The sequence below is a fragment of the Ceratotherium simum genome, chromosome 3 (genome assembly GCF_057802395.1).
Source record: "Ceratotherium simum simum isolate JZ-2026a chromosome 3, ASM5780239v1, whole genome shotgun sequence".
Lineage (NCBI taxonomy): Eukaryota > Metazoa > Chordata > Mammalia > Perissodactyla > Rhinocerotidae > Ceratotherium > Ceratotherium simum.
The window spans coordinates 66,654,889-66,668,818 of NC_141902.1; the positions used below are offsets into that span (position 1 = coordinate 66,654,889).

Here is a 13,930-nt window from a genome sequence, read left to right on the forward strand (position 1 = left end):
TGGAGATGAGGCTCCTTCCTCCTGTCCCAAGTTTGTGATGTTTCTTCTGAGTCTGCTCAGAGAGATGAGTGAGGAGCAGACCCCTCTCTGCCCACCATAGCACTGACTCCGCCCCTAGCCTCCACACCCAGCACTACTCCCCCATGCACACGCCCGCTCACATACTCTCACATGTTCACACACTTGTGTCAACACAGGTTCACAAATTCACACCCCTCAGATGCATACACACACACACACAGTGGACATCTGCATTCATTCCCACACTCGTGCTTTCACACACACACTTGCCCACGGGATCTCATCCTCTCACTGCTACATATATTCACTAATGCTAGTGCACTGTTTTACACACATGACCCTCGCACGTGCACATGCACATTCACATCCATTCACGCACACATACACATCCTCTTGTGCACACACCTTCCCTTTCCCAATAACATACCCTCCCTCATGTGCATGCAGATGCCGCCAGCCATACCAACGTGCTTGTGTTCCCACACACACTCACATTCTTGCACACACAACCACACACACCTGCTCACCGGCACAACCATGCATTACCAATATGCCCCCTCTCGCCCTCCGGACCCCTGACCTGTTGGTTTCTCTGTGTTGCAGTCCTCCCCAGAGCTGGATGACAGCAGCAGCGAGTCCAGTGACCTCCAGCTGGAGGGCCCCAGCTCCCTCAGGGTCCTGAACGACAGCCTCGCCGACCCCCGAGCAGAAGACAGGCCCCTGGTTTTCTTTGACCTCATGATTGACAATGAAAGTGGGTTCTCCAGTGCACCCCCGCCCCTTTCTAGTTTAGTCTCTGAGTCCCCAAAATAAGTGCAGGCAGGGCCATCTGCAAGGCCCAAGAGAGCCCTGAGCTCTGGCCAATGCTGCAGCCAGAGAGTGGGCAGAGCCCTGCGTCTCCCCTGGGATGCCCGGGTGTCTGAGTGAGGACCTCTGCCTGGACCGGTGCCTGAAAGCGGGAGGCAGGTGCTTCCATGAGTTCACCTCTGACCCGTGCTTCTCCTAGAAAGCCTGGGAACACACTTCTAAACAGAAACACAGGGCGGGAAGTCACTGCCATGAGACCAGCAGTCCAAGCAAGGCCGCAGGCTGTGACCGCACATTTCTGAGTACAGGGCCCATTCTATAGGGGCTGCACGGGGAGGCCAACAGAGCCCAGGTCACAGAGAGAGCACCCCTTCTCCCGGAAGGCCCTCAACTCCCCACGGTGCTTGCTCTGGCCCTGCAGTGCCCTTCCCTGAGCCGGAAGGCCCGGGCCCTGCCCTGTGGCATGGACTCAACATGGGGCTGGCCAAACAGAAGCAGCAGGTGTTTCCATAGGACAGGGAAGTCGTCTGCAGACCTGACAGGGAGGCTCTGGGCCACGCTCTGAATGGAGTGGACGGCAGGTGTGCTGTCTGACCCAGGGCTCTGCCTGGGCTGGGAGCCTTAGCTAAGTGACTGATGGGTTTGGAGGCCCGGAGGCAGGGAGTGGAGGGCCAGGTAGAAACAATGAGGGGTCTCGAGTGTAGGTGGGTGGAGGCTGACAGAAGACAGACAGGAGAGACCTGGATCTAAAGGGTCTGGTGAACTCTGGGGCAGGGAGCAAGATAGTGGGAGCCCGACTCCCAGCAGATGAGCATGGGGTGTCTGGAGGGCAGCCTGACCCCTTCTGACCCCTGTCCCCATCAGAGCCAGGGTCAGAGCTGCATTTGGAGGCTAATGCTTGGTTCCTGCCAGCAGGCTCCAAGGTGGGGTCTCTGGATGGTGGGTCGGCAGCCCTAGAGGACCCCCTGCTCCTGCCCAATGCCTCCCGTGCCCCTGGGGCCTCACCCTGCCCTTCTCTCCTGCTCAGCCCAGAAGATTAGCCAGCTGGCGGCTGTGAACCAGCAAAGCAAGTTCCGCGTGCTCATCCAGCCGGAGGCCCTCTTCAGCGTCTACTCCAAGGCCGTCTCCCTGGAGGTGGGGCTGCAGCGCTTCCTCGGCTTCCTGAGCTCCATGCACCGCCCCGTGCTGGCTTGCTATAAGCTGTGGGGGCCTGGCCTCCCCAACTTCTTCCAGGCCCTGGAGGGCATGAACAGGCTGTGGGAGTTCCAGGAGGCCATCTCGGGCTTCCTGGCCACCCTGCCCCTCATCCGGGAACTTGTGCCCGGGGCCAGCAGCTTCAAACTCAAGAGTCTGGCCAAGACCTACCTGGTGAGAAACATGAGCGAACGCAGCTCCCTGGCCACCGTGCTGACCATGCGCGACCTGTGCCGCCTCCTCGAGATCTCCCCAGGCCCCGAGCTGGCCCAGCACATCTACCCCTTCAGCAACCTGCAGTGCTTCGCGTCCCTGCAGCCCCTGGTGCGGGCGGCCGTCCTGCCCCAGGCCGAGGCCCGCCTCCTGGCCCTCCACAACGTGAGCTTCATGGAGCTGCTGACTGCACACCAGCGTGACCCGCAGGGGGGCTTGAAGAAGTACAGCCGCTACCTGAGCCCGCAGACCACCTCACTGCCCCCGGCCCAGCCTGCTCTCAACCTGCAGGCTCTGAGCACCTACTTTGAAGGCCTGTCGGATGGGCCGGCCTTGACACGGGCAGAAGGCATCTCTGCCCCTCTCACTGGCCACAGCGTGGCAGAAAGGGCCTCCCAGCAGAGCTGAGAGGAGGGGATGACTGGCTGGGAGTCTCTGGAGGCAGAGAAGGCGGGGGTCCCTGAGCCAGGCCCCATCCGTCACAGCATTTCCAGGCCCTGGTCCCCAGTACTCAGTTGTCATTTGGTCCAGAATCAGTTCTTCTCTGGCACCAAATTCCCTTTCTCTAAAAATCCCACAAAGAAGGTTTCAGGGCCAAGCCACCTCCAGGGGCCACCAGATCCCCGTGGGGCCCCTGGGAGCACCAGTGGGCTAGCTCACCAGACTGCAGGCCCCTCCCCTCCAGGAGCCGAAACCAGGAGGTCCCGGGTGAAGAGAGCATGGCCTCTGGGCTCTCTAAGTGGCCCCATGTTGCCCCCGCCACCTGACCTGCCACATCCATGGTGTCCTTGCAGCTCCTCCCTGACCCCCAGCCACTGCCCCAGGGGACTAATGGCAGCTCCCACGGACACTGTCGGCAACACCAGCGGCCCCACGGGTACCCAAAGTGCCTTTCCAAGCAAACTGCCCCTCACGAGTTTGGGTTCTCCCAGCCCCTGCCTGCCTGGAGGCCACTCTGTCCACTTCCCCTCTGGAACATTTTCATCCTCAAAGGGCCTCATATCAGCAGAGACAGAGGCTGCTGCCCCATGCCTGTCCCTGCTTCCAAATTCTGACCCTTCCATGCTTGCTTCCTTCCTCCTGGCCACCCAAACACCTCCCCAAGCCACCAGCTCCTCTCAGCATGGCCCTTCGCTCTCTGCACTGCGCCCCCAACCCTCCTGAGGAGTGTCCTCTAACCCAGTGCTGCTCTCCGTGTAGTCCAGGGACCCGGAGCATTGGCATCCCCTGAGAGCCTCCACTCCAGACCTCTAAATCCGAATCTCTGGGGCACGGCCCAACAAGCTGCTTCAGCAGGCTCTCCAGATGATTCTGATGCCCGCTAAATTTCAGAACCGTTGGTCTGATAGACTACTCCTCCAAGGGGAAGCAGTGTGGAGCTGCAGAGAAAGTCCTGGCCCTGACTGCGTGCACTGAGTGTGACCTGGAAGAGGCCCCTTCCTGAGCCCCACCTCCCCACCTGTAAAATGGGCTGGTTGGCCCAGACAGGCTCAGAGCTCCCATCCAGGTCTGCCATTCTGGGGTTTTAGGAATGGACAGCAGGCCTCTGAGGCAGTGGACAAGAAGGTTTTCATTCTTGAGCCCAAGCTCCCAGCCCTAAGCTAAGATCCCCAACCTTGTGGTCACACCAGAGGCCAGCAGCAGAACACAGGGCCGTCCCATCAGACTAGCAGAACCACTGTCCCTCCCCTCTCCCATCCCTCTTCTGTGGCTCCCGGCCACTGGGATGCAGCCCAGGCCTCCAGCCTCTAGGCCTCAGCTCCCACAGGGCTGAACTCTGTGCGCCCACACCTCAGCCCCCATCCAGTGGGTGCCCAAAGGAACTTGCTGCCACGGTGGGGGTGCTGGCTCTAACAGTGAACTCCAGTGCGTTTAACCTAGGACCCTGATTCAAAGCAGGTGCCGGCTCTGAAGCGCCTGTGGGAACAGGCAGATGGGGAGAGGGAAGGAGAAAAGATGGGGCCCCAGCCTGGCTGCGATGACCGATGACCGTCCTGGCAGCTGCAAGGCAGCACCTGGGCCACTCCCCATATCATTTTCCCCCCAGCCTCGCTGTGAACTTAGCAGTGTCCACTGATTTCCAGCTCCAAGCTCAGCCCCCCAATGCTTGCTGTCTTCAGATGTAGTTGATCACAGGTTTTGTAAGAAAGGGCTATTCTGCCCTCCCTCTACTTCCACAGCCTTTAATAAAGACATGAATCTTCACAGCCTGATGCGCCAATCATAGTCTCTACTCTGCCCACCCAGGGACACCGAGCAGCTTCCCGCCTGGTGAAGAGGGAGCACTCCTGGGCATGGGAGAGCTGCTCTTTGTGGGGACCTTCTGGGACTTAGCAGAGCTGAGAACGCCTCGTTGCTCAGTGCTGAGGGCCTCTCGGATGTGAACCCCCCCATTCCAAGTGGGGAGACCCAGGGTGGGCCTGCCTGGGGTCGTTTCCAAAAAGGAGAGCCACATGGAGGGAAAGAAGCGCCAGCTTCAAGAATTACCCACTAGAGGGAGTCAGGAGCCAGAGATCAGGGTGTGTAGGAACTGTACTCTGTCCCTTGCTGGGTAATCTTGTACCCCTGTCTGTGTCCCCAGAGCCACAGGTGGTAAAACCCTTAAGAAGGAGGTGGTGTGTCATTAATGTGTCGCTGTCTTGACCATCACAGATGGAATTCACGTTAGTACTGCAGGGCTCCCCTGGCACAGGTATTGTGATTTGATCAGTGCCACCACCCTTAACCCCACCTACCTGTCCCAGGTGCCCAAATTCCAGTCCTGGAGTCTTAGTCTCTCAGAGCAAGTCCACATAGGTCACCTGTGCTTCATCTCTGAATTCTGTCTTAGGTTCATCCATGTCAACTAACCAGGAGCTTGCCGGGCTACAGGTCAAGACACCGAGTTTCAATCCCCAGTAGCCTGTAATTCTGGTCTGGAGCGTCCAACTCGCTGATGCTCAGGCTCTAACTCCATAAAATGGGATAATTCTGATCATTTTTACCTCACAGGATCTTGTGTGAACCAATGAGAACATATTTGTGAAAACAGTCTTTTTTTGGGGGTGGAGGGGAGCGGTGAGAAAGATTAGCCCCCAGCTAACATCCATTGCCAATCCTCCTCTTTTTGCTGAGGAAAATTGGCTCTGGGCTAACATCCATGCACACCTTCCTCTACTTTATATGGGGCGCCGTCACAGCATGGCTTGATAAGCGGTGAGTAGGTCTTCACCCGGGGTTCTGAACCAGCGAACCCTGGGCGGCCGCAGTGGAGTGCGTAAACTTAACCACTAAGCCACTGGGCCAGCCCCTGAAAATAGTCTTTTAATATATGAAGAACCACACAAATGTGAGATCTTACTTCACAGACAACCCAGATGGCAGTGTTATTTGCGTTATAAGTTATAGGAAAATAAACGGATATTAGTTGGATCTTAGCAAAAAAGTACATGGGCTTGTCTTCTGGGGAATAAAGAACAAGGTCTGGGACAGAGCAGACAACTGTAGGGTCCTGGGGTCTGAGGGAGCAAGGAAGGAGGTCAAGGGCATCCACAGTGGAGGGGTTGAGCAGTAGGTGGCTCTCTGTCCCCAGTATACCCCCGTGGGAGAATTCAGCCACACAGACCTGTGGTGAGAGTGAACAGCCTTCTTGTGGCAGCCCCCCCAGCCCTGCCCTGCTCCAGTGCCTCCTTCTGAGGCCCAAGGGCTCACTCACACTCCCAGCAAGCTCACTTAAAAATCTGCTTCAACCCCATGCTAGCTCTTCCTTCTACCTGCGCAACACCAGCTGCTACCCGGTGTCTGGCCCTGCTGTTCTCTCGCCCTGCAGCTTCCCCTCATCCAGCCCTGGCCTGCCCCACTTCCATCCTTATTCCTACCCTGGACCCACTCTGACCCCCTAGTCCCAACCCTGACAATTCACCCCACACCTCCCAGCAGGCCCAGCCCCAGCCTGCTCCTGTCTCCTCCTCTGACCTCACCCCCAGGTGCCCACTACGCCTAGAGTAAGGGGGCTCTTCCTAACCTTTCTTCACTCCTCACAATCAAGAGAACTCCACAGCTAGTGACACCAAACGTCATATCAGAGGAACAGTCGCACATTGCCGACCCGCCCAGAGCAAAGGGGAGCGGCTCCCAGATTCACCAGCAGAGGGCGCCGCAGCCCCACCCGGTCGCGCGTTGAGGCTACTGCTCCAAGTGGGTGGGGAACCGTGGTGTGTGGGGTTTAGGCTCGCGGTGGCTTCAGCCTTTTCCCAAGTGCCACGCATACTTCCGGTGGTATGGGAGATATCTTTAGGTAGATGTTGCACGGAGAAACATTTTTTTTTAAGGTTAACTGTTTTGTATTCATTTTAACATCAACTAGAAAAAATACAACCAGCATATCAGAACCGTGATTTCTGGAATATAGTTGCTCAGAATGACGCTAAAGTGGGATTCTTTAAAGCTCTAATTTAAAGACAAATATTAAGTAAGCACATGCTCAGAAGGAACACAGGTATAGCGAAACATGTGACCGTGGAAGCGAGTGACGTAATTTCGGGAAATAGTGGGTTACCAGTGGAATTAGAGTGAGGGTTATGGGTGATGGTTAGAGCTAAGGTTAGGGCCCAGGTTAGAACTGGGGTAAGGATGGAGTGGGGTTAGGAGTCGGGCTGGTGAGGCCTGAGGTTAGGATTTGGGGTTATATCAAATTTAGGGTCGCATTTGGTGATTTAGGTCAGGGATGGAGTTAGGAATTTAATTAGGAACTGAGTTAGAATCACTCTTTAGGCTGCAGGGATTTGTCACTTTAGCAACAGAAAAGTCCTTGAAACTGCAGACAATTGGGCAGGAGCTTCTGAGGAGGACCCCTTTATTAGGTCCCGCGCCCCCAAGTGCAGTCTAGCTCCCTCCCCAGCATCCCCTGTAGAAGCACCCAGCAGGGGTTCCGCCTGAGCTCGCTGAACCCTGGGGGGCACAATGACCCAATCCAGGAGTCAGCCTCTGGGACAACCAGGTGAGTAATGCTCCTAGCTAACCCGACTGAAAGATCACTATGTGCTAGACGCTGTTTTCTCATTCAGCACAGGTAACCTCGTTCAGCCTTCCCAACAACCCGCGCGGTTACATCATCCTCCTTCTACAGATGAACATGGGGTGGGGTGGGGCAGGAAGGTTGAGTACCTCGCTCAAGGTCGTTAAACTTGTATGAGGCAGAGTTGGGATCTGCCCCGCGGGGAGTCCGCGTCTAGACTGGCGCCATCTGCGGCCCTCCCTGGCCAGTGCCCCGCCGTGTGTCGGGGTTCAGGTTTGCTGCTCTCTCCTTCCCTGGCCCTCCTAGTCTGCCCATCTCACATGATGCGAAATGCAGGCCCCAGGAGGCTCACAGCCCAACCTTCTGGTCCCAGCACTTGAAATTACCCTAATTCTAATTTTTTCAAGGCAGTGCTTCTCCAACTATTTTTTTTCCCATTATTGCCCCCCGAAGGAGGTTTTTTAGGCAATTTTTTTCCTAGTCATGACTCCCCCCAGTGAAATTTAAAACCATAGATACACTGTAGATTCCTTAGGATTTTCTGCGTACAAGATCATGCCATCTGCAAATAGAGATCATTTCACTTCTTCCTTACACAGATGGACTGTCTATCTGCTTAGGTGCTGTGGTCCTTTGGAGGGTCAGAACTCTTGGAATAACTAAGATTGTTAGTGCCCTTCCTCAAACCAATTTTCATCCTCTGTGGGGCAATATTGCCCCTGTTGAGAATGCATGAATTAGGGTAAGGCCCCATCTCCAGTTACAATGCAAGTAAGAAGTGTAGTGGGGGCTATTAACCCCTCCATGTGGCTCAGTCCACAGGTGGGGGCGCAGTGGGAACAGGCTGCAAGGAGATAGAGGGGAACGTGGGCAGAGATCTCTGAGGACACGTCCCCTGGAGCTGCCTTGGTCCCTGACTCAGGCCTGAGCCTGGGGCGGGGGAGGGACGGGGGCAGCACCATCATTTATTTTTAGTTTATTTATTTTTTAAAATATGGAACCCTTCACGAATTTGCGTATCATCCTTGCGCAGGGGCCATGCTAATCTCCGTATTGTTCTAGTTTTAGTATATGTGCTGCCAAAGCGAGCGCACCATCATGTATTTTTATCTCTGAATCCAGGGGTCAGCTCCAGCCCTTTCACACCTGAATAAAGCAGATGCCTGTGGGGACTCTACTGAGAGAAGGGACTAGAATTTCAACTGACTCTCCCTTTCAAAACAAAAAGGCAAAACAAAACAGAAAGTTTGGAAGTCTCTACCCAGCCTTACAAAATGCATTTGCTGACAAAGGAGAGGAAAATTCCTTCATTATTGGCTCAAGGAACTTCCTCCAACTCAGCCCAGAGGAGTTCTTCAAAGACCAGCTGCCTGGACTATGCGAAAGTCAGTTTATAAATATTATAAATATCCCAAACTTGATCTCCAAGCAGATTACAAGACCTGGCTAGCTAACCGCATAAATTTTCCACAAAGCTAGCCAGCCAAACAAGTGTGATAGGAGATATTGCGAAATCCAGTGTCGCTTGTCTGATTGTCGAAAACTGTGTTTGTTGCACAGAATGAATGCAGAGGGTCTGGGGGTAGAATTAGCTGTGGGCTGACTCTCTTCTGGAGTTTACAGCCATAAAGCCCTGGCTGACCCCAGGGTAGACTGATTCTACAGTGAATCAGACCAACAAAGGAGGTGGCAGAGGGTGGGCAAGGCTGGGCCCACAGTGGTGCCCTTGTTGAGTCTGCTTGGGAGTGGGCAAGGGTGCTGGGTGATGGTTAGGACATGGGCTTTGGAGGGACCTGGTTCAAATCCCAGCTCTGTTTGGGTTTTGGACAAACTACTTAGCCTCTGTGGTCTCACATACAAATTGGGGGTGGTAATGCCTACTGCAAAAATGGTGAGGATTAAATAAGATCCATAAAGCACTAAACTTTGTGAATTGGCAATGCTCAATAAAAAATAACTCTAGGGCCGGCCCGGTGGCTTAGTGGTTAAGTGCTCGCGCTCCGCTACTGACGGCCTGGGTTCAGATCCCGGGCGCGCACGCACGCACCGCTTCTCTGGCCATGCTGAGACCACGTCCCACAAACAGCAACTAGAAGGATATGCAACTATGACATACAACTATCTACTGGGGCTTTGGGGAAGAAAAAAAGGAGGAGGATTGGCAATAGATGTTAGCTCAGAGCTGGTCTTCCTCAGCAAAAAGAGGAGGATTAGCATGGATGTTAGCTCAGGGCTGATCTCCCTCACAAAAAAAAAAAAAGAAACACATAAAAAAAAAAAAATAACTATATATCCAACACCCTAGAGGAGAAGTCAACCCTGGGAAGGCTGACTCCCAGAAGGCCTGTGGGCTTCTTCCTTCCTCTCCTCTCCCCTCCCCTTCCTTCCTCTTCCCTTCCCTCCCTCTCTCCCTCTCCTCTCTCTCCTGATTCCACTCCATTTAGGATTTGGGTGACTCTGTCCCCAACTGCTTCTCGTGGTACATTTGTCCCCATCTCTCCAAGCCTCCTCGACTGTCTCCTCTACCCCGACAGGGTCACCCTGCAGGCTGGAAGGATTTACAGCAGTCCCCTCCCTCCTCAGCCCCCTGGCTACCAGACATAGTGTCTACAGGAAGGTCACTTTCTTGCAGCACCAGCAGGGATGTGGGTTGGACAGAGGAGGTCCTCGGAGAAGCAAATAAATACATCAAGTTTCCAGCTGGGTCTGGAGATAAGGGCTCAGGCAGACGAGGCTGAGGAATTCACAGGCGCTGCATCCGTTCACCCTTCCCAGCCCATCCATGCTGGCTTCGCTGGGAAAGCCTATTTATGGCACTTCAAAGAGGACATTGCAGAGAACTGTGCACGGTGGCTGTCCCTCCTGGGAAGGTGCTGTGTGGAGGGATCTTCCTCATTTTGGATGTTAGGGACAGGCCTGACGAGCAAGAGTGTGACAGATCCAAGTTACTGTCCCAGCTGATGCCGGTGGGTGGGGAGGGACTATTAGCCCCATGGCACAGGAGGGGAAACTGAGGCCAAGAAGAGAGAGAGACTTTTCCAAAGTCTCACAGAAGTCTGTGGAAAAGCAGGTACAGCCCCCTAATCCCTGAACTCCTGCTCTGGACCCCCTTACACTGAGTGGTACCCATTGTCACTGAGACAGGGCCATTAGAACTGGCCTGGCCTGGGTGCAGATTGGAGGCACATTTACATCATGCCAAGACCCTCCCGAAGGAGGGCTCTCCTTCCTCCTGATCTCTGCCCAGCCAGCTGCCTGTCTGGAGGTGCTCTCCCTGTGGGACCCGGCGGAGGTCAGCATGCTGTTATTAGAGCTGCTCCAGTTGAGGGCACAGCCTCAGTCCCTCCCGGACACAGGCAGGGCTCTGCTTCTGGTGCCCATGAGCACTGGAGCAGGGGTACCGGGGCTAACACAGGAGACCTGAAGTGGGGACACTTGCGCCACTCCAGAAACAGCTGCCCTCTGCCATCGGAGAAGCCACATCTGTCCGAGTCTCAGGGGCCTCCTAACCACCCAGGTCAGCAATGGCCACCAAGCTTGGCCTGTTCTTGACTAGACTGCTCTGGGAGGGCATGTCAGAGAAGCTGCACGCTGGGGGCACTTCTCAGCCCCACCTACTCTGTGACTCCCCTCTTGGCCTGTCTTCCCTCCAGTAAAGTGAAAGGATAGGGATACAGGACCTCCGGGCCCGAGCTCTGATGCTCCGTGCCTCTGGACAGCTCCCTGTCCGTCCTTTCTCTAGGGCGGGTGCAGGCTTCACAGAGTCTTGCCAGCCTGGGCTGCAGGCGACCGGCTGGAGCAGATGCAGCCTGTCCTAGGGACGCGAGCCTTCCAGAAGCCCCAAGGTTCGCACACAGGAGACCCGAACATGCAAGGAGGTGCAGGAGCCTGTAAGCTCTCTTAGGGCAGAGATGGCGTCTGCCTGGTTCACAGCTGCGCCCATGCCAAGCACGGCACCTGGCGACATGGGGACACTCAGTTAACTATTTGTAGAATGAATGACGCAGCAGAGCCGTTCCTGTGTGCCCGTCCCTCCGCTTCTTTGTGCTTTACTTCTGACAGCTCACATCTGCCACTTTCTTCTGAGGCCTGCCCTTGGGCTACTGGGGCTGATTGCCCACAGGCACAGAGAAAGGGAAGTACCTGGCAGTTTCCATCTGGAGGCAGCTCCTAGCGATGTCTGCTGTCCGACTGCCTTGCGCCTACGGAAGCTGCGCTCCCCGCCTAAACCAGGACAAGCTCTGAGGTGCGGCTGTGCCTAGAGCTCCCTGGGATGGGACTGAGGCTGCCGAAACCCCACCTTGGCTTGGCTTCTTCCCCTCCTCTCCTGCTTCCCTTCTCCCCCACTGGTTTCTGCTGAGGCATTTCCTTAACCCACCCCTTGCTTGTGAAATCTCATCTCAGCTCTGCCTCTGGGAAACCACTTCCAAAAACAAATGAAGGGCCTGTTGACAGCGAAAAACTGAAAATACCCGAGAGGAAATTCAGTTTATTCCACGCTGCCGTGTGCCCTAGCATGTGCTGTTCTGGGCTTTGATGGGGACAGTGGACGCGAAGGCCCCGGGGGGGCCCCCCAGGAGCTTTGAGTTTGGGTGATGGAGGAGGAGGAGGAGACCCCGGACTCTGCCCTTGTGGGCTCTGCTGGGGGCCACACGAGGGGGAGGAAGTCTCTGACTACGTGCTCCTTGTGGCCTCTCTCCATGTCCACTGATGGCACCAGGCCATGGAGAACCGAGGATCCCCGAGCAGACAGGGGTAGAAGAGCCATGTCTCCCTCCTGCATGACCCCACCAGCCAGGGAGCCCTTGCAGCCTTGGCCTTCCTTCCTGGGCCTACACACCAGGCTCCTGAAATAGTCCATGATCGCATTTCATCTCTAATGACATCACCCCCCACCCCCACCTCCAGTCCTACCATGTGAAGGGCCTTGAGGAAGAGACACGCCCGCCCGCACAGCAGTGCGCAGCAAATTTGGGAAGAGGGTTACCTCCTGGGCCCAGGTGTGCTGATGACCTCCAGAGATGAGGCAGGTTGCAGTGTGGTAGGAGGAAAACAAAGAAACTGCCCAGGGCCATGAGGAGAGCGGCACCAATGGTCCCCAGACTTTCCGAAGACGTCATCCCGGGAAACCCGGCAGATGCCCCCTACAGGCCCCAACTCAACCTGCAAACTGGCTTCTCAAGCCGCAGCGCGGGAGGAGCAGGGTCCCAGGGAAGAGCAGCACTGAGGGTCCTCTGAGCACATCTAGCCCGTCCTCCTGCCTCCGCAGGGGTGGCATCTTAGAAGGGGAGAGGGCAAAGGGTTGGTTAAGATCACACAGCGAGCGTGTGAAGCTGGCAGCTTTGTGCTGCCTCCGCATTCTTCATAAGACCAGGGTAGAATTCTTCCTTCCGTTTGCCACCTCGACAGTAAGGTGCCTCTCTTCTCTGCCATGGGACGGGGTGACATGTTCAGGATGTGAAGTCATGTAGGAACATCTTTGAGTTCATAGACGTCTCCTGTTCTTAAATAGCCAACTAACGGCTGAAGACTCCACTGCTCTTAAAATAGCTTTGGATCCCAGCATAGGCATTTCCAAGAACAGATTTTTATCCTTTCAAGAATTCTATGAAAGCAGAGAATCCTCTAGTTTGTATGCCTGCCCAAGAGAGCTCCCTCATCCTGCTCACACACTGAGCCCTGACCCTGGTCCCACACTGAGCCCTGATCCTGCTCACACACTGAGACCTGTCCCTGCTCACACTGAGTCCTGACCCAGCTCGCAGACTATGGGCATAGACTGGTCTAATCTCCAGATAAAAGGGTATCTACTCAGGTTCATTATAATTATGTCACTCTCAGTTCATTTCGACAGGACATTAGATTGCTCTGATCATGCAGTTCCCTGACAATTCTATTTAAAGAGCATTTCTTGCTTGTAGTGAGTCTTGGGATTGACTCCCCAACATCCATTTCAGGGCTAGATGATTGCTCTAAGCCAATCAATTCCATCTCCTTTGCCCGTGATTGGCTCAGAGATGGGGAGTCTTAAGCCAATACGTGTCAGTAAGACCTAAGGAGAGGCTGCGGCATGTGGAAAGAGTATTCAGTCTCTCTATCCACTAGTCTCTTACTGATGAGCATGTTACCTTAGCTGCTGCTGAAGCCCTCCAATGGCACCAAGGGACATGCGTCTCAGGCTGAAGCCCTTTAAGGGTGGCAGAGGAGAGGGACAGAAAGCACCTGGGCCTGCGGATGTTACTGAGCTACTGAATCAACCAGCCCTGCTTCCTGATTGTGACATGATACACTTAATAGTTTAAATCACCTTGAGATGGGAATTTTGTTATCTGCAGATGGAAGCATCGTAAGTGAGTCCCTGCCCTCCATTCCCCTGCTTCACCCTGCCATGGAGGGGCTGACTGCCCAGGACCCCCCTCTGGGGAGAACTGGTCTTGCCTGGGCTGGGTAGAACAGCTAAGCATGTTGTTCCTCCCAGACAGCAGTGTTGCTTCTTCCAGGCAGGAGTTCCCCATCTTCAGTGAGACAGGCACAGACCGGGATAATTACATGAGATGGCCCGGAAGAGCTGTCCTTAATTTTGATGGCAATAAAAGGCCTTGCCAGCAAGTTAAGCTAATTTCATGAAAGCACTGGGAGGAAGGTCGTGGACTGGATCCCAGATTATTAATAATGTCGAGCTTCGAGCTTCGATAGAAC

The 13,930-nt window shown here is 55.0% G+C and overlaps 1 protein-coding gene and 1 non-coding gene across 3 annotated transcripts in view; one reads left to right on the forward strand and one right to left on the reverse strand.

Moving 5' to 3' along the window:
* The window catches only part of PML (PML nuclear body scaffold), a 44,962-nt gene extending 40,519 nt beyond the window's left edge, over positions 1-4,443 (forward strand). For both annotated transcript variants that reach the window (XM_014780901.2, XM_087428687.1), the window contains 2 exons: positions 625-775; positions 1,856-4,443. In XM_014780901.2, coding sequence (XP_014636387.1) covers positions 625-775; positions 1,856-2,643 — 939 coding nt within the window. In that variant the 3' untranslated portion in view covers positions 2,644-4,443. The remainder of the gene's footprint in view (positions 1-624; positions 776-1,855) is intronic.
* Positions 4,444-8,219: 3,776 nt separating this feature from the next.
* LOC147917597 (U6 spliceosomal RNA) lies at positions 8,220-8,323 on the reverse strand. Its single transcript, XR_015551834.1, has one exon. It is a non-coding gene; the product is annotated as a U6 spliceosomal RNA (small nuclear RNA).
* Between the last annotated feature and the right edge of the window lie 5,607 nt (positions 8,324-13,930).